The sequence below is a fragment of the Poecilia formosa genome, unplaced genomic scaffold (genome assembly GCF_000485575.1).
Source record: "Poecilia formosa unplaced genomic scaffold, Poecilia_formosa-5.1.2 Scaffold126, whole genome shotgun sequence".
Classification (NCBI taxonomy): Eukaryota; Metazoa; Chordata; class Actinopteri; order Cyprinodontiformes; family Poeciliidae; genus Poecilia; species Poecilia formosa.
Genome location: NW_006800065.1, coordinates 567,884 through 591,424, shown reverse-complemented (window position 1 = coordinate 591,424; position 23,541 = coordinate 567,884). Strand labels below are relative to the sequence as shown.

At 36.9% G+C, this 23,541-nt stretch overlaps 2 protein-coding genes across 3 annotated transcripts in view; both read right to left on the bottom strand.

Moving 5' to 3' along the window:
* The window catches only part of osbpl5 (oxysterol binding protein-like 5), a 45,304-nt gene extending 35,055 nt beyond the window's left edge, over positions 1-10,249 (bottom strand). For both annotated transcript variants that reach the window (XM_007561410.2, XM_007561408.2), the window contains exons 1-2: positions 10,061-10,249; positions 1,326-1,387 (exon numbers count right to left, since the gene is read on the bottom strand). The gene's annotated coding sequence lies outside the window, so the exon portion shown is untranslated. The remainder of the gene's footprint in view (positions 1-1,325; positions 1,388-10,060) is intronic.
* Positions 10,250-12,361: 2,112 nt separating this feature from the next.
* On the bottom strand, positions 12,362-16,855 carry LOC107837252 (receptor-type tyrosine-protein phosphatase eta-like). The gene is made up of 7 exons (XM_016676083.1): positions 16,768-16,855; positions 15,915-16,005; positions 15,299-15,433; positions 14,539-14,655; positions 14,149-14,309; positions 13,898-14,033; positions 12,362-13,790 (listed from the first exon to the last, which is right to left on the bottom strand). Exons 2-7 carry the CDS (start codon positions 15,966-15,968, stop codon positions 13,656-13,658), a joined length of 738 nt encoding a protein of 245 aa, XP_016531569.1. The 5' UTR covers positions 15,969-16,005; positions 16,768-16,855; the 3' UTR covers positions 12,362-13,655.
* Between the last annotated feature and the right edge of the window lie 6,686 nt (positions 16,856-23,541).

Here is a 23,541-nt window from a genome sequence, read left to right as displayed (position 1 = left end):
TTTTAATAGCTCTAAAGTTTAGTCAGACACAATCCTTGATGTATATTATACTCATGGTTACACTTTATATACAAGCACCAAACTTTTGATGTGTATTGAATGAAATAGAGAAAGCTAGATTGCAGTTGAGAAGAAATGTAAAAAAAAAAAAGCTCAATAAATACGATGAACCAAACTGTATCAAATATTTCTGTTAATCTTACTGGTCGAAGGCCAAAGTGATAAGTGGTTTATATAGTCAAGTAAGGTAGTTAGAGTTAATCAATGCTGTTATTTTGCACATACTCTGAATGCACACACAGGGCTTTTACAAAAAATAAATAAAATCACTCCAAATACGAGAACGTTTTTGGAGTTAATAAGTAATCTCTTGACTTGTATTCATGCAAAAGTAAGCAGGTCAGCTGGATTACAACACTTCATACCTTATTTTACCGCAATAACAGGCTGCTGGAAGCAGAAACAGCACAATAAATATAATATTATAATAAAGTAAACAGAAACCATTACAGAAAGAGGATCCTTCAATAGAGGTAAAAATATAAACACAGTTTTAATATGATGCAAAATGTGCCAAACACTTCCTATGATGCTCATGCAGCAAAACATGCAGTAAAAAAACAGTGTCCTCAGAAACTTTAACAGTATTTATTACATCTTTACCACTACTGTATGAAAAATTAACATGTAGACACAACAGCCTTTTTCTCTGTGACTTAAAATATCGCTCAAAAGACAACTGTCCTTGTGAAACCCCAGACATTCGCTCCCTTCTAACCAAACGGATTCTGACACACCCTGTAAGCTGCTGATCTCAGTTTTGTCAAACTGTTTCCCCCTTCTTGTAAAGCCTAGCTGTGCACCATCTTTAAAATTCTGAGACACAATAATCTGCCGTGGGAAATGAAGTGGACACAGAAACTGAAGAAAAGGAGGCTGTACTCCTTTGACGCTGTCATTGCAAAACTGTAGAACAGCATTTTCTTTAAATGAAAGAAAGTCTGCATTGTCACCTAAGAGACATGCCCCAATTCTCTATGCTGCTCAGAAAGTCGGATGTCCCTCCAGGCACCAATGAGTAAAAATGAGTATGCATATGTGTCATATTTTAAAAGTAGACTGATCCCTGGGGGAAAATTCACTCCACTAATTTAAAGAGCACATCAAATGTATTTAAGAACAAAACTTAAACCGTATCCCAAAAATCTTACATGTAAATCATGTGATTAGAACACGCAAAGGAGATAGCTGGCCAATTTAGAGGTTCATTTGCATTAATAATTAAATAAGTGCCATTCTCCCCCAGCTGGACAGGCTCGGCTTACCTTTCACCTGAACTGCAGGAGCAACAGCATCCAGAGCCCTCTGTTGGAGCCGCCCGTCTCACCTGCAGACATACAAAAGTAAGAACAAGGTTTCACTTTAACTCTCACAAACGAACAAAAACGGCCTCTCCCCCTGGCGTCTCTCCTTCCCATGCTCCTCCTTGCACAGTGTTCACACCACTGTGCAAAAGCCCCACCCAGTTCAATCCTAGTTACCAAGGGAACTAGCAACACCTATTAGTTTTCTCTGACATACACAACACTAGTTAATTAGAAATCTATTGTACAAGGTAAGTAAGTGCGTAACATTACAAACAAACAAAAATCTACTCTATGATAGACAACAATGAGAAAGATTAAAATGGCGAACAAATAAAACAACGCATCATATTAATGAAGTGATAGTACTTTTATTCTAAGCACTGATAACGAGTGGACAGATTGTCGTCATGCAGCAGGAACCTGGAAGACACCTAATTCTAAGATTTACAAAAACAGAAGTGTGAATTTATTTAAATGTCAAACCTGAGCCCAGCTAAGAAGGTATCGTCCTCGTTTCTGCTTCTGTGTTTACACTTAAAATTAGTTTTAATCTTGCTTGTGAAATTACTTTGGGTTCCTTTGGGGTATCTGATAAACTCTATATGAAAAACATTCCCACAGAGCAATTTGAACAGAACAATGTCCCTATTTACAGCAGTCAAAACATTTCATTTCAACATTTTGAGACCAGTTACAGGTATCCACCCTGCAGTTTATAGACACTTAAATGACACCATATCTAACTATTGATCTTTGGATCAGAGTTTTAAATTGTAGAGGTTTTATGAACCACTTGCTAACCACAAAGACGTCGACTACCTTGGTAAATGCTTTAGAGGCATAGCATGCTAATGTTTTGATTCCAAATATCTGCAAATGCTCACTGGTTGATAAAACACTGTTGTGAAGAACACTGACATCAGCACTAAGTAGGTCTGCACGATAGTGTGTGTCCAAATATATTGTTGGCAGACACTATGTAAATGCCTGGCTCTTGTACTAAGTAGCTCTTGTACCCTAAACAGATACATAATCCAAACAGTTCTTTGCAAATTGCAATATTCCACACTTTGAGATTTGGAAATGATTGCAAATAGGGTCGCAGCCATTGCAGTTTTCTGGTCAATGCTAAAAGCTAACAATTCGAGGCGACTGCTACCGTACATTCAATCCAAAGCAAATGCTCAGAAGATGCACTCAGCAAAAGTGCAGTACATTTAATAACAAAAGTACCATTCAGCTAGAAATCAGAATCGGTTAATATTTGCTTAATTGGTTCTGATTTGACATCAGAAAATAAGTCACCACTAAAACATATATTTTTTTTCCCTTTTTGTAAAAAGCTTCAAAACAAAATCTCACGATTTTTGATCTAACACTAATAGCTTTTATTCACTTTTTTTTTTTAAGTTTAACGAGAATCAGATAAAGATTGGGGACATGTACCTTGATGTATAAATATAGGTAAATAAACAATGAAAACTGGCAAGTTTAAAGATATTCTTTTTAGATATTCTTTTATGACACATAAACAATACACACATTTTATCCAGAAAGGCAGAAATTAACTTTATGGTCTGTTGGGAGAAATGGTTCTCAGAGAAGGTAAAATGTGCTCATAAGTTAACATATTAGCTCCAGATCCCCATAGATAAATGTCACATAAAAGGTGCTACAAATATAGCCAACGTCTTAAAGTTAAAAAAAAGAAAAAAAACAGAATCATAAAAAGTAAAAAACTAATGAAAATATACTTAAAGCAAAATGCTAGTGACATACACCACAGTTAAGGGAGTCAATGACGTTTGCTACTAGTGTAGTAGTATTGCATCACTTTTGCCGATTGCTCAGTGTGTTGCAATGTGGGCAACAACTTATTGGATTTAAATTTCTCAGACTTTTAAAAAGGTTGATTTTCTATTTCAAGTAAGGAATTTTAGTATTTTATAACCAAGAGGGAAAACAGGGGTACATCAGGCTCTTATAACGACACACTGCAGAACACTTGAGACCCAACTTTAACATTTTTATCAGAAAACTAAAATAAAAATTGCAAACTAAATCTCCAAGCATTACCTCATCCTTGAGTCACATGATAGTGAACTTCAGAAATCAAGAACAATCATAAATTTCCACTTCAATATAACCTGGCATTGATCTGAAGTCTCACGGCAGAAAGCCAAGACTGACTCACATGAGGCAGTCCAAGCTTGGGTAATAATCAACTGGAAAATCAACAGCTGTAAAATGGACAGGGAACTTATGGCGGAACTTCACAATCTGTGCCTTACATTCCATCTCTGAGCAAAAGAGGAAGCAATAACAGCGAGGCATGTAAACCCCAATACGAAGTGAAATGACAAAAACAACAAACAAAAAAAAAAAAAAACATGGCAGGCCTTGCGGAACAAACACAACACAGATAGAAAGAAGTGGAGATAAGATGGAGCCAAACAGCATAATACAAGAGCAAAATATATCGAGCAAGTATCTCAAAGTAAACATAAACTCAAAATTATTTTTGTTTTTCCTTAAGAAAAAGAATGGAAAAAAATATGCATGTATAAAGTACGCAAGCTAGAAGTAAGGAAACCATGACCCAGAAACTGACAGGGTTTAGGTGGAAGGCTGCCATAGCTACAGAAGCACTAACACTCTTCAAGCTGTCCTACATTTCCTCAATCACACCAGATGTTTTAGCATCTTCTCTAGGGATGGATTTACCATACAAAGTCATCATCTTGCCACACAGAAATTATGCTCTGCTCTTTTCTTAAACTGTTCTACTTTCTACTCATTGTAATACATTAGTCCAACGTCTTCTCATGGGCTTCATAAAAGCAAAAGTTAACCCCAAAAGCCCCGAATGTTGAAAACCATGAAACCCTGTTGCATTCATTTTGTATACACAACACTCTGCATGCTCTTATTCAAGCATGCAAGTAAGCAACATTTGCATAAAGGCACTGCCAGTTCGCCAGCTCTCACAATAGAAAGTTAAGAGCGATGGTGGCGGTGGGGGGGGGGACGTTGGGGGGGGGGGTCAAAGCCAAATCCTGTCCAGAAATTTATTATCTGGTGACTTGGACATGAGACTACAAAACAATCAGCATGATGAATGAAAACTCTGAGCTAAATGTGGGTGCCTGGAATAATAATTACTGTATAGAAAGCTTGATTAAAAAACCCCCAATAATAATAATAATATTTTACATTTTCCTTAACTTCACTAAGTGGGCATGTGTTTTCCTCCACACCTTGATGCAAACAAGAGAGGTGGATGGAAAAGGGAGGAAGGTTGGTTAGTTGCAGGACAGAATATTTGCACTACAGCATGAGAACTGTGGCTGCCTAGAAAGACATTGGTTCGTAGCAACCATGCCACAAACAGCAGGCATGAGCTGTTTGTGGCTGAGGGTGAAAACAAGAGTCCCCGGTGGCAGCAAACACCCATGAGCCTCTAGAGTTCCACCAATGAAATACAAGGGGGAGGTTCAGAGCCACGAGACCAAACAACCGTCTACTTCTACTGCAAACTTCTACGTGGACAAACTGGTTATGCTGTTTGTATTCCTGCATTAGAATTGCGAAGACAAATACTGTGTGTGCATGTGTACGTGTGTGTGTGTGTGTGTTTCAACAAAAAGCAAATTGGCTATCATAAATGCTAGGGGAAGTCCCCAGTTCACACTCACTCTCAAAGTTGGCACTGTGACCACCACCCTTTGCAGAATAAAGGACCATATTTCCGGCATGACCTCAGGTTGATTTCAGCCCCGCCACCTCCATCCTCGCATTACTCACACTGAGACGGCAAGAATTCCTGAAGGTTTCCTGTGAAAAGGGCCTAATAAAGTAAATATGGATAGCCACATAAGAACTTAAAGGGTTTTTATTCATGCTTTTCTGCATTATGCTTTGCCGGTTTCCATTTGAAACCACTGTAACATATAAAGGTTTATAGCCTTTCACTCTTGCAGATGCAAGCTGAGCGTTGGATGCCTCAAAGAACAATTTTGGCAGGGGTATCCCATTTAAACTGCAGTCAGATGATGATCCCATGCTGTGGAAAACAGCCAGATTCTGAAACCAAAGGACAATCTCAAAGGATTTGCTGTCTCTGAATTGCTTGACATGGACAGTTAAAAGTTTGGAGTCACAAGTTTCCATTTAGTGGAACATAAAAGTGTCACTCTTCCCACCCGAAAAAATATTTGATTAGGTTTATACAGCCTATAATCTCAAAATTTCCACCGTGATAGAATTAATTTCCTAAAGCAGCAAAGCCGCAAAAAATAAATAATCGGGTGGAAGGTCAACAGCTAATGAAATGTCATTATTTGAAAATAAATAAATAAAATCCACAGCCAGAAACCAAAAATTAGGGTTAATCTGGTTCTGAACACAGCAGCACGATGACCCTCCAAGAGAGGGTTTAAAAGGCTGATGACGTAAATCAGCCCTCATGGCAGCCCTCATTTCATAATAAATCAGAGTTAAAGCAAGAAAAAAATTTCTGAAACAACCTTGCTATAATCTCAACACAGACGCTGCGTGTTATCACATGAAATAGCAGATTATCAGCTTTTTACAGGATGTTCGCAAAGGGCTGGACAATAATATGAATTTAACAAAAAACAATGAAGTAACTGGTACATATATGCACAAATCTGAAGTAGATTATTTTCACACATATATAACTGTAAACAGTTCACATAGTTTAATGCTACGTGAAGAAAATAGATGGAAACTTTGCAAAGTTAGTCTACAATGTAAACAAGCAATTTATTATTAAAGTTAGTTAACAGGTAGATGAGCTTGAGTAAAAATGAAATAGACTTTCACATTATTTAGAAAAAAGTCAACTACTTGTATCTTAATATAAAAAGAGAACCAACAATTACTCATTTATTGCTTTTTTGATTTAGATACATAAAACAGACATGTTTCTTTTTGTTTTTTTGATAAAGTGAGATATTTTGAGACATAAATAAGTGGTTTCACCCACAAAGACGTCACTACAGCTGTAAGGTAATGCAGAACAAAAAAAGAAAAATCTGCAGAGGAGGGAAATCTTGGCCCACTAAAGGGCATTTGCTGCCCTGAAGTAGCAAGACAGTTTCTGTATGGATGGTTTTAGTCTAGATTCCCCAGCTAGATGTCGGGGAAAGCATTTCCATCTCAGGGGAGCTGAAGAGGCGCAGATCCACTTATATAACCAGAAGTAGTACTTTTTCACTGAAAAGAGTAGTCACTCTGAAACAGTTTGAAGGCTATATTTCCCTATAACGTTTTTTTTGTTTGTTTGTTTTTTTGTTTTGTTTTTTTGGTAAAGAATAAATGTTCTTTTTTCAGTATTCATGCAGGTTTTTTTGTGAAATCATTAGAGAAATTCTTTAGAGTAAAATAAAAGTAGAGGTCTAACGACATGGGCACATTTGCAACAAGCTGGGAATTATTGGCTTTAACCCCTCGAAAACCAGGACAGCCCCACTCTTAAATGAAAATCCGATCAGCAGCTAGTGGTTAAATACACGACACCTGCAATAAAAGAGCGGGATTTAATATACAGGCATCATCCGCCCACAGGAAGTTTCTTAAACAAGCTCTTCAAACCCTCCGCTCCCTTCCTGTCTTTAATTCATTCACAACAACACTCTCTCGTTTTGTCATTCACAGCAGAGCAAAGCCACAGTTCTACTTGATAGGCTTAAGGCCCAACACCATTATATATCCCCACCTGATTAGGACGAGGCAGACAATCACATGACACAACCAGACATTAGGTGTCCACAGATAAGCAAAGCTTGGGCCAAGTAGTAAAATGCAATAGATGTTTTAATGATCTGGTTATTGAACATCTACTCTATCTGAGGACTCATTACAACTGATGCTATTTAAAGAATCTGATATGCAAATTCTAACAGAGTGTGTTGTCAATGATTTAATGACCCACTTCCATTTCGTCACACAATATTTATGACCTTGAAATGCTTTCCGCTGCCATCTCGGATATCGACAGCCTGACATTGCAGATATAAACAAACACATGACTGATTCTAATCTAAAGCAGGGTGAAAATAAAGGGTATGAATCCTTTACCGTCTGAAAAAAGACTGCACGAATGCAGAACTTTGGACACAAAAAGAAAATCTTCATATAACCTGTTTTTTTTTCCACAGTCTGCAGCAATTTTCCAGGTACCATCCAGGTGCTCACTTCCAGCACTTTCAGTAATCATTTCCTCCTGCAACTACACCTCCCTCCTATACCCTAGTGCATTTTTTTTGGTCATTTAGTTTGAGTAACAAATTCCAACACTGTTATTTTAAACTAAATGCCGATCACATTTATTAGAGGTTTTCAAGAGTTAAGTACAAAGCGCTCTCTCTTTTTGCTAGTCTGTAGTTTATAGTGACATAAGTAAGAAAAAAATAAGTTATCATGTGAATTAATGACAATGAAAGTTGGCACATTAATTACCAGTCTTTTATTCATTACCTCTTTTTAAGACAGATTTACCCTGATGAAGGTGTTCCTGTAGTTTATATACCAAGGCTGTCTGTGATTTTGAAACAGAAAAAAAACAAAAACAAAAAAACATCAAAAAAGTCAAATTTATCTTTCCTGAAATTAGAGAACGTTTTCTGGCTTCTTCACAGACATTATTCAACATGGAAAAGGCAGCTCTGAGCTCCCAAATGCTTCGTGCAGCCAGATTAAAAATCTGATTACATAATTTTTTTCCCCTGTGTTATCTCATTAAAAGGAGATATTAAACAGAATATTAGCTCTTCTGTCTTAATTTGTGCAGGGAATGTGGAGAAATTGATAAGGTGAAGATTGTATGTTGGTGCATTTGTTTCTACTTAAGTTGTCTTACCATTTTAGAGTTTCTGAAATCATCTCAGACCACCATGAAAATGAATTCATTCACTCAAAATGTAAACTCACTGACCTGTTCCTCATCATTTCCCTGGCCTTCATGTGATGCTCAAGTAGTTTTAGGTTTTAAATTCCAAAAACTACCCGCCAAGTAGCTTTTTGTGATAAAAATTGAGAAAGGTATGTGAAGAGACACTTTGCTGTCATTTCTGACAGTGACCTTCTTCTGAGACACTGATGCTCAGGACAGCTGGGCTTGTGATGCTGCCCCCACAGGAGACATATGGGTAACGTGTCACATCAAGGTCAAGAGTAACGCCTTTGCATTTTTTGCTTCATTTATTGAGGACATCGCCTGCACTCAAGTATACAATTATAATCGAGACGCAACGACCAGGCTTTTTCTGGTTAAATTTATTTTTCTTGTTTGTTCTGCTGGCTTGGTAGGTTCATTTTAGATGCAACCTGTTAATCTGAATGCAGATTCATTCTGATTTTTTAAGGACAACATAACAGAAATGACAAAAATGTGCTGTAGGTCCTTTGATAGGACTTAAATCCAACGTGTCCCTAACCTTTACCGGATCGATATGCAACTCAAAAAGGCATGCTATTAAATTCATTCAAAATATTGGAATTTCTCATATCTGATGCATTTAATGAAAAGGAAAATCCTATTTTTCAATACCTGAATAACTGATCACCGACTACAGCTTATCTCTGGCCGATCGGTTGTCACTGATAACACCTTATTTTTCAAGGACAGAGAGTAAAAACTCCACTAAGATAAGAGGAGGATTGCAATTTGCAGTTAACAAATAAACCTCATGGCTATAAAAATCCTGGCACTTCTCCATTGACGTTTCATTTACTCTAGAGCCTTACATAAGCCAGTACAAAATCTCCAACGTGGTTGTTTATTTCTAGAAACAAACGCCACTATTAATTATTGCCCAGCTGATTGCATGATCACAATCATAATAAAGAGCTTCATGCTAAAGGCAGGGAAGCACAGACGCCTACTGGTGTTGATCAACATATGGAAACAGCAAAAGTGAAAATATGTTAAAGGCAGTCGGTTTGCTAGTACTTTAAATGTCTACAGATCTCATTTCAATTATCTACATTTTCCGCTGAGCGCTAAAGCAACATGATTTCACACTACAAGAATTCACAGAGAGAATTTTGGTAATACAGACCAAAAGGAGGCTGATTGAAAGTAAACAAAACAAGTATGGTTATTTTGGTGATGAGGGCTCGGCCATACGGGTTGTTTACAGTAAACAGAGAAACATTATCGCGCTTCGCTTGGTCATGTTTACGAATTCTGCTTGCTTGCACCTACAGTAGATGGCAACAGTAAAGTAAAGCGGAATACACATAAAGAGAAATTAAGCAAATTACCCTTGCTTCCTAGCCAATCGTGTGCACAAGCTTGACTCCCTGTTATGCAAAGACGGTGACAGCAAGAAAAGCTGCAGCCGCATGGGGCACGGTTTGCTCCGCTAATGTGGAGGTGAGGGTTAAGTTTGGGGAGAAAGCTTCTAACGTTAGCCCCCCTGACTACTTAATCAGGCAGCCAAATACACTGTGATGTTACAGAAAAAACATACAGGGAAATACAACGAGTCCATGATGTCTGAAAATACCGACAAAACCCTCCCCGTTCCCTGTAACGGACACAGGAGCTGCCATGGCTAGCTACAAGTTAGCACATAAAAAACCTACGTTAGTTGAATAATTCGGAGTCACTAAAAATAGTTATCCTTCTCGTTTTGCTGCCATGGCGTAGCGGAGAAGAGACGTACTTGCCGTTTTTCCGGGTAAGGCAGCACTCATACAGTTTCACAGATCCATTCCCAGTCAAGTGTCATAGCAGGGCGATGTGGAACCAGCTGGGTGGTGGGGGACGCACGGACGGTCGGAGTCAGCCGGAGAACTTGCTCCGTTTCAACATGGAGAGCGCAGAACGGGCTCGACATTCTAGTTGCTGCGGTTGCCCTGGCTGCTGCCAGGCAATGAGCTCTGGCGACACCTGTGGTCACAAATAGGTACTACATATACTGCAAGGGCTCTACAATGCCTTCCGCACGTTCTTTCCGTCACGTTACAACCATACGTTGTGAAGCACTTTTATGAACAAAACGGTACAATTATGAGAGAGAGAAAAAAAGATACATTGGGAAAAGTGTCACATTTGAATTCAGCAAAGTCTTTTGGGTTATGTTTCTACAAGCTATGCACTTTAAGACACTGAAATAGCTTCGAAAATAGCTCAGTATCACTCAGTCTGAAACTGAGAGCAGACAACAGCAATTTTTAATTCTTGGTTAAAAATTCTTGAGAGTTACTTTTGAAGTTTGATTGAGATTGTAACACAAAAGTAGTATATTTTGATCCAACCCATTTTTGTTATGATTGTGGCTGTATATGTCCTGGTGAAAGGCAAATGGTTAAAGTCATTTGCATCTGCTTTCAGGACTTGCCCTGTATTTAGCTCCATTCATCTTTCAGTCAAATCTGACCAGTTTGGTTGAACGTGTAGAAAGTACACACACACACACACACACACACACACACACGCACACACACACACACACACACACACACGAAAAAAAAAGAAGAAAAATCAAAGCATTATGCTTTAAAGTGAGAATTGTGTTGAGAATCGAATATATTATTTAGATTGGTATAAATAACGATTCACAAGTAGGTCAAAAACTGATTTTCTTTTTGTCTCATCAAAGAAAATCAGTTTGTTTTATGCATGTTTTATGCATGTTCTATATAACTTATGGCACACTGCATAATGGCAAGACTTCAGGAGTGCACAACCAAAAATTATCCTGTCTATAGATTTTCCCATCTTAGCAATGGAGTTCTTCATTAAATATTTTTTCTTTTTAACAATTTGTTACAACTGCAGGCCAAGCGAAAGGCAGGGTTTTCTTTTTTCTTTCTTTTTTTGTGACAATGTGCTGTTAAGTAAAATAAAATTACTGGTTTATTTTATAGACTGATTTTGATTGCAATCCCAATGGAATATCTGTACTCTTAGAATGGTAATCTCACCAGCCTAAATTGTATTTGTTTTACTTGAAAACCACAGAAGAAAAAGGAAAAACAGAAAGAGCCATCCAAATGTCAAATCTATTTTTAAGTCCAACTTGTGAATGTGAGAGACATCAAACAAGCCTGACGTGGTGAAGTGAGGGAGATCAATGGGGAAAACAGGGAGGGGCTCCTTGAAGCCCTACATTCTGGCAGAATGTTATGTTACCACCACCTAGATACCTCAGAGTAGTTAAATATAAAGTACACAAGCGCTACAGGTCTTTGCTTGTTCAGGGCTGTAAATGTTTCAGGTCTGTGTGAAATGCTGTTTGCCCAGAGAGAAAAGAAAGTGTTTCTGTCTGCATAGGGTGCAGATACCTACCTGAAATGTAAAAGCTTATTGTTGCAGAGATGTGCAGGACCATCCTCCCTTGCAAGGGGAATAATTTTGCTCATATATGTTTCCTTATGATTAATTAAATTCAAAATATAGAGAAATGTAGAAATATATAGTGCAGAAATCACTTGATTTATTAGTGGGTTGCAAAACTGATAGTCATAAAAATATCCTAAGTTCTGAGATTATTGTGGAGCATTGTACAATCACCCAAAAAAGAAAGGATTATGGCACAACTGAAAATTTACCAACACGTGGCATTACACCTAAACTGACAACGAGAACATTTAACAGGTAGCAGCTGAGACGCCTGTGGTAACTCTGGAGGAGGAATATGTGGAGGGGAATATGTTGACATGGTAAATATTAAAAGTGTATATTTAATATTTATAACATTATAACTGTATAAATGTAACATTTTTGGATGAATTTGTTTTTATTTTATCAAACACATTTGAAAACTTTCTATTTTTCCATCCACTTCAGAACTATGCACTACTTGTTGTAACTTTGTGACATAAAGTTAAAAACAAAATTCATAAATTATAGTGATTGAATCTAGTAAATGTTCAATAATTCTGATAATTTGTGCAATAAGCTTAACATCAGCTTTTAAAAATGAAATACGTAGAAAAATCAACACCAAAACACATTTTTAGCAAGACAGTTTAGCTTTATTGGCATTGAAGCAAATGGATTCTAATAAAGAGTAGATTGTTGCCACAATGTTGCAACATCTTTAATCCCATTTAAGTTTACATATTTAAGAAATACATATCTTCAGCTCATTTTACATAGTTGCGTTGAACCAGCAAGCATCTCATGAAGCATTTTAAAATATCCTAAAATTTTTTATTATTATTTCATATTCCTATTTCTCATTAAAACATAAGTGCTATAAATCAAACTGTGGGAAAAAAAAGGAGAAAGAAACGTACCAAGCTAATTGAAAATTCTGCTGTTTGGAAGATTGACAAAAATATCTACATTTTTGCTTCCACAGTGACTTTTAATACAGAGGAAGTGACCATAACTGGATAACAGATGTCACAGGAAGTGAAATAACATGTTTTTTTTCTCTAAAGAATGTACAGCATAGGAAAGAGCAAAAAAGACCATTGAAATAATGTCTTAATTAATAATACAAACTGGTGCATTATATAAATTTTAACACAAATACAGCCAGTAAAAATGCTCTTCTTGAAAGAAGTTCCTGAGATGAAATGAGGAATAAGATAGATATTCCATTTCAAGAACCACTGGCCAGAATTGAACATAAACTACTTGAAAAGAAACACATCTAATGTTTAAAGTGGACAGTGTGGGACAAATGCATAAATGCATCCAGTGCATTCGTCACTTTGCAGTGCATATAAATAATAATAATAAAAGAGAGACCGAAACAAATAAACTCCTTCATTGAATCACATTGCACAGTTCATATTGGCTTACAGTTAGTCAGGCAAGGAGAGAATAACTTAAAGTTCCTTTAAAATATCACATTATCCCTGTTTAATAACTAGAAAACTAAAATAAGACAAGTGTGCCCTCTACTGGAGTAAACGCATGAATGCTGTTTGTAAGGCACATACCACCAGCCTTTGTTTTGTACAGTTCGATTTAAAAGTGTATTTAAAAATACCAAAATTTTAAAGTGTATTTAAAAAGTATACAATAAAACTACCTGAGCAAAAATAAAAATCAGTGAGTCATATACAGTAGAAAGCAATTTTATAATAATTGTGCAGTGCAAAGAATATGCAGGTATGAGAATTTAAGGCAGAAGCATAAAAAATGCCGTTTCCTCTATTTTTTAAACAAATAAATATAAAAAAGAGGAGTAAACCCTTAAAGGTTGATGTTTCTAACAAACGTATTCCCTTTAAACTTGTTTGCTCAGTTATTTCTCACCCAAAAAGAGAGGGAGAGATGTAAGGAAATGAAAAAGCAGACTAATATCCCCTTTTGGGTTCTACGTTTTCATAAATTGTGATGGCAGCTGTGTTCTGGTAGATTAGATCCACATTGTTCCCTGTTCTCGCCCGGATGATGTCCAAGGCACACTGGTTTAGGAAGACATACTGGTCCTGCAGCAATAGAACAAAAATAAAAACCAGAAAGTGTTTGTGATGTGAAACGCTGTAAAAAAACAACAACCCCAAAACAAAGCAGAGTAGATGTGTGGTCTTCCTACCTCCGTCTGCACCATGAGAGGCCGGTGCATTCGCAGATCATGAACAATGCCGTACACATCTACAATGTTTTCCCTTTCGATCTGGAAGATCAAGCGATCAATGGCTATGAAGGTGCCTGTGCGCCCGACTCCAGCACTGAGCGCAAATATCAAAAACAGAAAGGCGGAAAACGACAGGAGACGACAGGTTATTTTGTACACTTCCAACCAAATGAAAACATTTGTAAAGTTGTCGGGGTGCTGTGTCCAACCTGCAGTGAACCACTGTGGGGGAGTTTCTGGAATACTGGTTCATGTGCTCTCTGACCAGATGTCTGAAGCTGATCAGAAGCTCTGTGGTTTCTGGAACGCCGTGATCCGGCCAGGCTGTGAAATGGAAGTGGCGGACTGAGCGGACTTCCGTTGTTTTCACCTGAGGTAGAAGGAGGTCAGCGATGAAGCAGCAGTTACAGGAAAATGAACAATAAAGACAGGGCACATCAAAAACCCTCGACTCAGAACTCAGAATGACAAATCGTCTGCAAAGCACACTTTATGCATACCTTTTGTTGCATAGTGTTAGTAAAACAACCATGTGATTGCTGGGATTCTGTGAGTTTGTGTGTGCGTGTGTGTGTGTGTGTGCTTCAACATAAAGTTACATTTTTTATGTCAAAATCCCTGATGGTCCAGTCTTCAAGTTGGATTTCAGAGGTTGTTGTCACAATGATGTCTTCATAGTATTTGGTGCCAGGACCCCAGTACTGCTCACATTTAACCTGAAAAATAGTTCATTTGCTTTCAGTTTTTGTCTTATTCAGAAACTTTGATATTTGTTATAATTTATTTCAGCTGATTTTTGTGTCATTTTTATTTCACAGATGTCCCTGGACTTGTACATGCTGCATTTAGATACTCTTACTTTGATAAACACACACTGTGAAGCAAAAATATTCCTGTTCTGCTGCAACAGTTTAAAAAAAAAAAATGCTTATTCATATTTATTTAGATTCATCCTTAATTAAGAATGGAAAACTGAAGTGTGAAAAAATACAGATTTTTAACTCTGGTTGTTATTCAAGTTAATTCATGTTGACTGATTTTCAACCAGTTTCTGTACCAAAGAGTTGCAAAGGTAGAAACATGTTTTGTACATACGTGCAATTTTAAATTGACTTTTCTTATCACTATATATACAAAAAAGACCAGGGTGTATTTCCTAATTTATTGCGAGGGAATGCAATACTTTTGCAAGGTAACGCAAGAGAAAATAAAAAAAATCCCCATGCCCTCCTAGGGGGCTCCATGTGCTTTCAATAAAGCTTTTGTCTCTGTAAAAACTTTCTGACTGCATCGATGAACCCACTGCTCACGGATCAGGAACAGGTACGACACAAAGTATTTCTTTATGTTCATACTCACTCTTCCTTGTTCATTACAGCGTGTTAGCATAACCAGAGTCTGGACGTTCTTCTCCCAGACCATCCTCCAGAACTCGTTGACTGTTGCAGGTAAAGGTCCCTGAGCTGCGATGAACTCCTTCCTGGAAAGGTAACCCTAATGTGCAAAAAACAAACAAACAAACAAACAAAAACAAAAAAACTCAGTATAAAGCATCCATAAAGTTAAGTTTTCACAAAGATTCTCAAATGGGAAATGAGTGTAGATTTCGTTCAAAGCGAACCAGAGAAACAAATGAAGTGAGTTATAGTGTGATCATAAGATGCTTTAAAGTGAAATGACCAAAAGCAAATAATGTCGGTACGCACCGGCATGTAGTTAGCATTGATGTAATCTTCATTTGGACTTCCGTGGACAACAGAGAGTTTCACTCTGGAGGAGTCATCTAGGAGATGAATAAGTATGTAAATGAAGTATGAATGATTCATTTATGAATTAAAATTAAAGTGTTAGATGGTAAAAACGTTCATTGCAAGCAGAAGCAGTGGGGCGTTCCATGTGTTACACCTAACATGTTATGGTTTGAAGAATGAGGGTTAGCTTTTTGAATAACAAAGGAAAATTTAAGGTGACTTACAAGGAAGCACGTTGTTGTAGCGATTTTTAGGCTTGTTCTCCAGAGCCAGCGCATGCAGTTTGGCTTGAGCGGTACCAACAGGCTTCAGGTCCTTTAAAAAACAGTTTGGTAGATTAACTTGTGGGTACAGAAGAAATAAATAAAAAAAACAACAGATACTTTTAAAATTATAAACTGCTTCATATGTGTGACTTTATTAAGTCACACATATGAAGTTTGTGTGACTTCATAAAGTCACACAAACTTCCAGTGTCCAGTGTCAAATGTATTTATAGACAAGTATTAATGGAAAACACGCAGATTATTGATCTATTCTTGCACAACAATTTTACATTAACTTGAGTGAGTTGAAAACACTTCATTCTTCTCTTATTTATTCCTACAACTCGTGTGTTTTGCTGTCTTTGATGCATGTTCCACTGTTTTTCATCAATCTGGGCCATGCACAAATGTTGTATCTTATATTTAAAAGCATAACTGCACAAATCAGAATAGTTGTCCCAGAATAGATTTAATGGCAAAAAGTGTACTAAAATGAAAAAAATAAGGCAGAAACCAGGACATTATCAGCTCCACGCAAACAGTTTTCCCAGAATCAGTGATGTTCTCTTGTCAGTCTGTGCAGCAGGTGAGACGTCGTGTTGGACTTTGTTCAGTCTGTCTGTCTGTGTATAGTGTGTGTGGATTAAGGTAATTTAGAAACATTCAGAACTGTAAAAATATAACATAATGATTTACACATTTTGGTGAGAAATAAAATACACTTTTCCTGATGTTGAGGAACTGTCAGGTACCAGTACACTGAGAGAAACTTACAGATTAGGAATGCCTAAACATGTTTGTGAAGCTTCACCTCAAATTCTTCAGCGAAGCCACAGCTGGAGTCAGCTTTCTGCTTCCTGTAGTAAGCTTCAAAGTCCTCCACTCTCACGGCCACACTTCTGCTCATATATGCAACATTGTTTAGAGGGGAGAATAAGTATTCTCCAGAAAGGAGCGATATGTACAAATGTATTAATTTGTATTAATGTATTAATTAATGTCTTATACTTACACTTTCCCCCTAAGAAAAAAAAAAGTAATAATTACATAAACAATTGTGGACTTTGAGTTTGAAATAATAATCATTTAGCAAAATCTTAAATACTCACCCCATTGCCTGAATCTGGATGTCGGGAGACTCCTTACGGGATAACCTGCAGTATACAATAGATGAATAACACTGAGCATCTGATTCGATAACATTGTTTTATTTTCATCGGTACGAAGAATAAAAACCTTCTCCAATAGATGATGAAACCAATAAGGATGACCAAGAGAACTCCAAAGATTCCCAACGTTGCTCCAATAGCAATAGAGGTGATAGCTGTAATTTTATAAAACCAAAGTTTACAGAGTCAGTCTTGAGCAAAAACAGTTAAATTACATAACAATTAAAATAAGCACATTAAAGTCCCATTTTGGTTCTTTCAATAATACCTGGGTCTTGGTTGAGAATAATCACAACTGACCAATTTGATACAGAACACACTGATTTGGTGGCATTAATTTTTCCTGAGTCCACAACCAAATAGGTGCAAACCACTACGGCATATCTGCAGGACAAAAAAAAAAAAGTAACAACAACAACAAAAAAAAACATAGTTTATATATTCTTAATAAATTCCTACATTTCAAAATCCTACGTTTGCAGTGCATTTTTCTTTTACAGTATGCTCTTAGTTTATACTTTGATCTCATATTGGTATAACTTTTGGAGGTTACAGTTTTTTTTCCGTATAATTCTACCACTGAAGACTAGACATTTTGTTTCCCTTATCAATCTAGGTCAAAATAACTGAAGTACATACAAATTGAAGTATAACAAAAACACAATTAATGTGTCCAACTTTCTAGTACAAATATCTTGGTACACTTGAAATAAGACGAGTGTACTTGTCTTATTGCAACACAAACACACACACACAAACACACTTTTCACTAAAACATTGCAGCTCGTTTAGAGCCAACAATTCCTTAATATTGATGAAAAAGTTCTGGTTCTAATTGTAGATTATTTCACTTAAAAAAATGTCTTGTTCTAAATGAAAAAAAAATCTGCCAAAGTAACTAATACTTTTTTCATAAATATTAAGCAACTATTGACTTAAAACTAGCCCCTATATCTTGCTGAAATGTTACTTGTATAAACTTAACTTACGAGTACTTTAAATGTTAACATGATACGTTTTACTAGAATGTACATTTTAGTCTGTTTATTTTTACTTAAGTACAGTGTTTGAGTACTTTCATCATTGTGTCTTACAAACTAAAGAGTTCAAATACATTAGCAGAAATAAAGAGTGTATTTTCAGTCTATAACTTATTTGTAGTAATTCTGATTTTTGTTTTTGGTAATGAAAACAGATTAAGCATTAAATAAACATTTTCTTTATTCACTTTTCTTTTTCAATATTTAGCTTGACTCAGAGAAAATAAAAATAAAAAATAAATTAACTAATTAATCTAAAATGATCAAGACTGCATAAACTCTACAAAACAATCCTGTAAAACAAATTCCTGGAATCAAATGGTAAATAAAGCAAACTAAAATACAATGCAATTTGACAAAATACGCTATCAGCCAGTAAAGGTGCCAAAGATTTCCGTGTAAAAGGAAATCTTTTTTATTTAAGTGTGGTTCTCTTACCTGTAACTTCCACTTGGATCCAGAGCACCATTAGCATAGCTTTCCCACTTTGATCCATTTCCTATCTCAACGTCCAAGGAAACAGAACTTCTCCTCGTCGTTTTGGTATTGTTCATTATTGTTGCAAGATATGCTTTTGCAGAATTTGCTCTCCAGTCACTGTATGTTTTCTCCATGAAATTTTCAATATTAGGAATGTTGGCTTAAAGGAAACAAAATACACAGAATAATAAGCACTGTAATATTTTTCAAATCTATTTATTACAGGGTTACAGGAGCACATCTTGATGTTAAGAAAACAGAAATAAACCCTACCAGTGTCATCGCTTGTTACCAGAACCCCAACATGAGTCACTGGTCCTTTAGAGTCGTTTAACAGGCTGTTGTCAATAAGAAGTGTGAATGTACTGTGGGTTTTAGTAGACACCTGCTTCCCATATTCTGATGGAATGAGAGGCTCTGTATAAAGTTAAAAGAGAGGAATCAAACACCAATGTATCAAACTTAAAGTGAGTAATATTAGCTCAAGATTAAAAATAAATAAATNTTTATTAGAGGTTTTCAAGAGTTAAGTACAAAGCGCTCTCTCTTTTTGCTAGTCTGTAGTTTATAGTGACATAAGTAAGAAAAAAAATAAGTTATCTGGTGAATTAGTGACAATGAAAGTTGGCACATTAATTACCAGTCTTTTATTCATTACCTCTTTTTAAGACAGATTTACCCTGATGAAGGTGTTCCTGTAGTTTATATACCAAGGCTGTCTGTGATTTTGAAACAGAAAAAAAACAAAAACAAAAAAACATCAAAAAAGTCAAATTTATCTTTCCTGAAATTAGAGAACGTTTTCTGGCTTCTTCACAGACATTATTCAACATGGAAAAGGCAGCTCTGAGCTCCCAAATGCTTCGTGCAGCCAGATTAAAAATCTGATTACATAATTTTTTTCCCCTGTGTTATCTCATTAAAAGGAGATATTAAACAGAATATTAGCTCTTCTGTCTTAATTTGTGCAGGGAATGTGGAGAAATTGATAAGGTGAAGATTGTATGTTGGTGCATTTGTTTCTACTTAAGTTGTCTTACCATTTTAGAGTTTCTGAAATCATCTCAGACCACCATGAAAATGAATTCATTCACTCAAAATGTAAACTCACTGACCTGTTCCTCATCATTTCCCTGGCCTTCATGTGATGCTCAAGTAGTTTTAGGTTTTAAATTCCAAAAACTACCCGCCAAGTAGCTTTTTGTGATAAAAATTGAGAAAAGTATGTGAAGAGACATTTTGCTGTCATTTCTGACAGTGACCTTCTTCTGAGACACTGATGCTCAGGACAGCTGGGCTTGTGATGCTGCCCCCACAGGAGACATATGGGTAACGTGTCACATCAAGGTCAAGAGTAACGCCTTTGCATTTTTTGCTTCATTTATTGAGGACATCGCCTGCACTCAAGTATACAATTATAATCGAGACGCAACGACCAGGCTTTTTCTGGTTAAATTTATTTTTCTTGTTTGTTCTGCTGGCTTGGTAGGTTCATTTTAGATGTGACCTGTTAATCTGGATGCAGATTCATTCTGATTGTTTAAGGACAACATAACAGAAATGACAAAAATGTGCTGTAGGTCCTTTGATAGGACTTAAATCCAACGTGTCCCTAACCTTTACCGGATCGATATGCAACTCAAAAAGGCATGCTATTAAATTCATTCAAAATATTGGAATTTCTCATATCTGATGCATTTAATGAAAAGGAAAATCCTATTTTTCAATACCTGAATAACTGATCACCGACTACAGCTTATCTCTGGCCGATCGGTTGTCACTGATAGGGAGTAACACCTTATTTTTCAAGGACAGAGAGTAAAAACTCCACTAAGATAAGAGGAGGATTGCAATTTGCAGTTAACAAATAAACCTCATGGCTATAAAAATCCTGGCACTTCTCCATTGACGTTTCATTTACTCTAGAGCCTTACATAAGCCAGTACAAAATCTCCAACGTGGTTGTTTATTCTAGAAACAAACGCCACTATTAATTATTGCCCAGCTGATTGCATGATCACAATCATAATAAAGAGCTTCATGCTAAAGGCAGGGAAGCACAGACGCCTACTGGTGTTGATCAACATATGGAAACAGCAAAAGTGAAAATATGTCAAAGGCAGTCGGTTTGCTAGTACTTTAAATGTCTACAGATCTCATTTCAATTATCTACATTTTCCGCTGAGCGCTAAAGCAACATGATTTCACACTACAAGAATTCACAGAGAGAATTTTGGTAATACAGACCAAAAGGAGGCTGATTGAAAGTAAACAAAACAAGTATGGTTATTTTGGTGATGAGGGCTCGGCCATACGGGTTGTTTACAGTAAACAGAGAAACATTATCGCGCTTCGCTTGGTCATGTTTACGAATTCTGCTTGCTTGCACCTACAGTAGATGGCAACAGTAAAGTAAAGCGGAATACACATAAAGAGAAATTAAGCAAATTACCCTTGCTTCCTAGCCAATCGTGTGCACAAGCTTGACTCCCTGTTATGCAAAGACGGTGACAGCAAGAAAAGCTGCAGCCGCATGGGGCACGGTTTGCTCCGCTAATGTGGAGGTGAGGGTTAAGTTTGGGGAGAAAGCTTCTAACGTTAGCCCCTCTGACCACTTAATCAGGCAGCCAAATACACTGTGATGTTACAGAAAAAACATACAGGGAAATACAACGAGTCCATGATGTCTGAAAATACCGACAAAACCCTCCCCGTTCCCTGTAACGGACACAGAAGCTGCCATGGCTAGCTACAAGTTAGCACATAAAAAAACCTACGTTAGTTGAATAATTCGGAGTCACTAAAAATAGTTATCCTTCTCGTTTTGCTGCCATTGCGTAGCGGAGAAGAGACGTACTTGCCGTTTTTCCGGGTAAGGCAGCACTCATACAGTTTCACAGATCCATTCCCAGTCAAGTGTCATAGCAGGGCGATGTGGAACCAGCTGGGTGGTGGGGGACGCACGGACGGTCGGAGTCAGCCGGAGAACTTGCTCCGTTTCAACATGGAGAGCGCAGAACGGGCTCGACATTCTAGTTGCTGCGGTTGCCCTGGCTGCTGCTAGGCAATGAGCTCTGGCGACACCTGTGGTCACAAATAGGTACTACATATACTGCAAGGGCTCTACAATGCCTTCCGCACGTTCTTTCCGTCACGTTACAACCATACGTTGTGAAGCACTTTTATGAACAAAAAGGTACAATTATGAGAGAGGAAAAAAAGATACATTGGGAAAAGTGTCACATTTGAATTCAGCAAAGTCTTTTGGGTTATGTTTCTACAAGCTATGCACTTTAAGACACTGAAATAGCTTGAAAAATAGCTCAGTATCAGTCAGTCTGAAACTGAGAGCAGACAACAGCAATTTTTAATTCTTGGTTAAAAATTCTTGAGAGTTACTTTTGAAGTTTGATTGAGATTGTAACACAAAAGTTGTATATTTTGATCCAACCCATTTTTGTTATGATTGTGGCTGTATATGTCCTGGTGAAAGGCAAATGGTTAAAGTCATTTGCATCCGCTTTCAGGACTTGCCCTGTATTTAGCTCCATTCATCTTTCAGTCAAATCTAACCAGTTTGGTTGAACGTGTAGAAAGTACACACACACACACACACACACACACACACACACACACACACACACGCACACACACACACACACACACACACACGAAAAAAAAAGAAGAAAAATCAAAGCATTATGCTTTAAAGTGAGAATTGTGTTGAGAATCGAATATATTATTTAGATTGGTATAAATAACGATTCACAAGTAGGTCAAAAACTGATTTTCTTTTTGTCTCATCAAAGAAAATCAGTTTGTTTTATGCATGTTTTATGCATGTTCTATATAACTTATGGCACACTGCATAATGGCAAGACTTCAGGAGTGCACAACCAAAAATTATCCTGTCTATAGATTTTCCCATCTTAGCAATGGAGTTCTTCATTAAATATTTTTTCTTTTTAACAATTTGTTACAACTGCAGGCCAAGCGAAAGGCAGGGTTTTCTTTTTTCTTTCTTTTTTTGTGACAATGTGCTGTTAAGTGAAATAAAATTACTGGTTTATTTTATAGACTGATTTTGATTGCAATCCCAATGGAATATCTGTACTCTTAGAATGGTAATCTCACCAGCCTAAATTGTATTTCTTTTACTTGAAAACCACAGAAGAAAAAGGAAAAACAGAAAGAGCCATCCAAATGTCAAATCTATTTTTAAGTCCAACTTGTGAATGTGAGAGACATCAAACAAGCCTGACATGGTGAAGAGAGGGAGATCAATGGGGAAAACAGGGAGGGGCTCCTTGAAGCCCTACATTCTGGCAGAATGTTATGTTACCACCACCTAGATACCTCAGAGTAGTTAAATATAAAGTACACAAGAGCTACAGGTCTTTGCTTGTTCAGGGCTGTAAATGTTTCAGGTCTGTGTGAAATGCTGTTTGCCCAGAGAGAAAAGAAAGTGTTTCTGTCTGCATAGGGTGCAGATACCTACCTGAAATGTAAAAGCTTATTGTTGCAGAGATGTGCAGGACCATCCTCCCTTGCAAGGGGAATAATTTTGCTCATATGTGTTTCCTTATGATTAATTAAATTCAAAATATAGAGAAATGTAGAAATATATAGTGCAGAAATCACTTGATTTATTAGTGGGTTGCAAAATTGATAGTCATAAAAATATCCTAAGTTCTGAGATTATTGTGGAGCATTGTACAATCAATCACCCAAAAAAGAAAGGATTATGGCACAACTGAAAATTTACCAACACGTGGCATTACACCTAAACTGACAACGAGAACATTTAACAGGTAGCAGCTGAGACGCCTGTGGTAACTCTGGAGGAGGAATATGTGGAGGGGAATATGTTGACATGGTAAATATTAAAAGTGTATA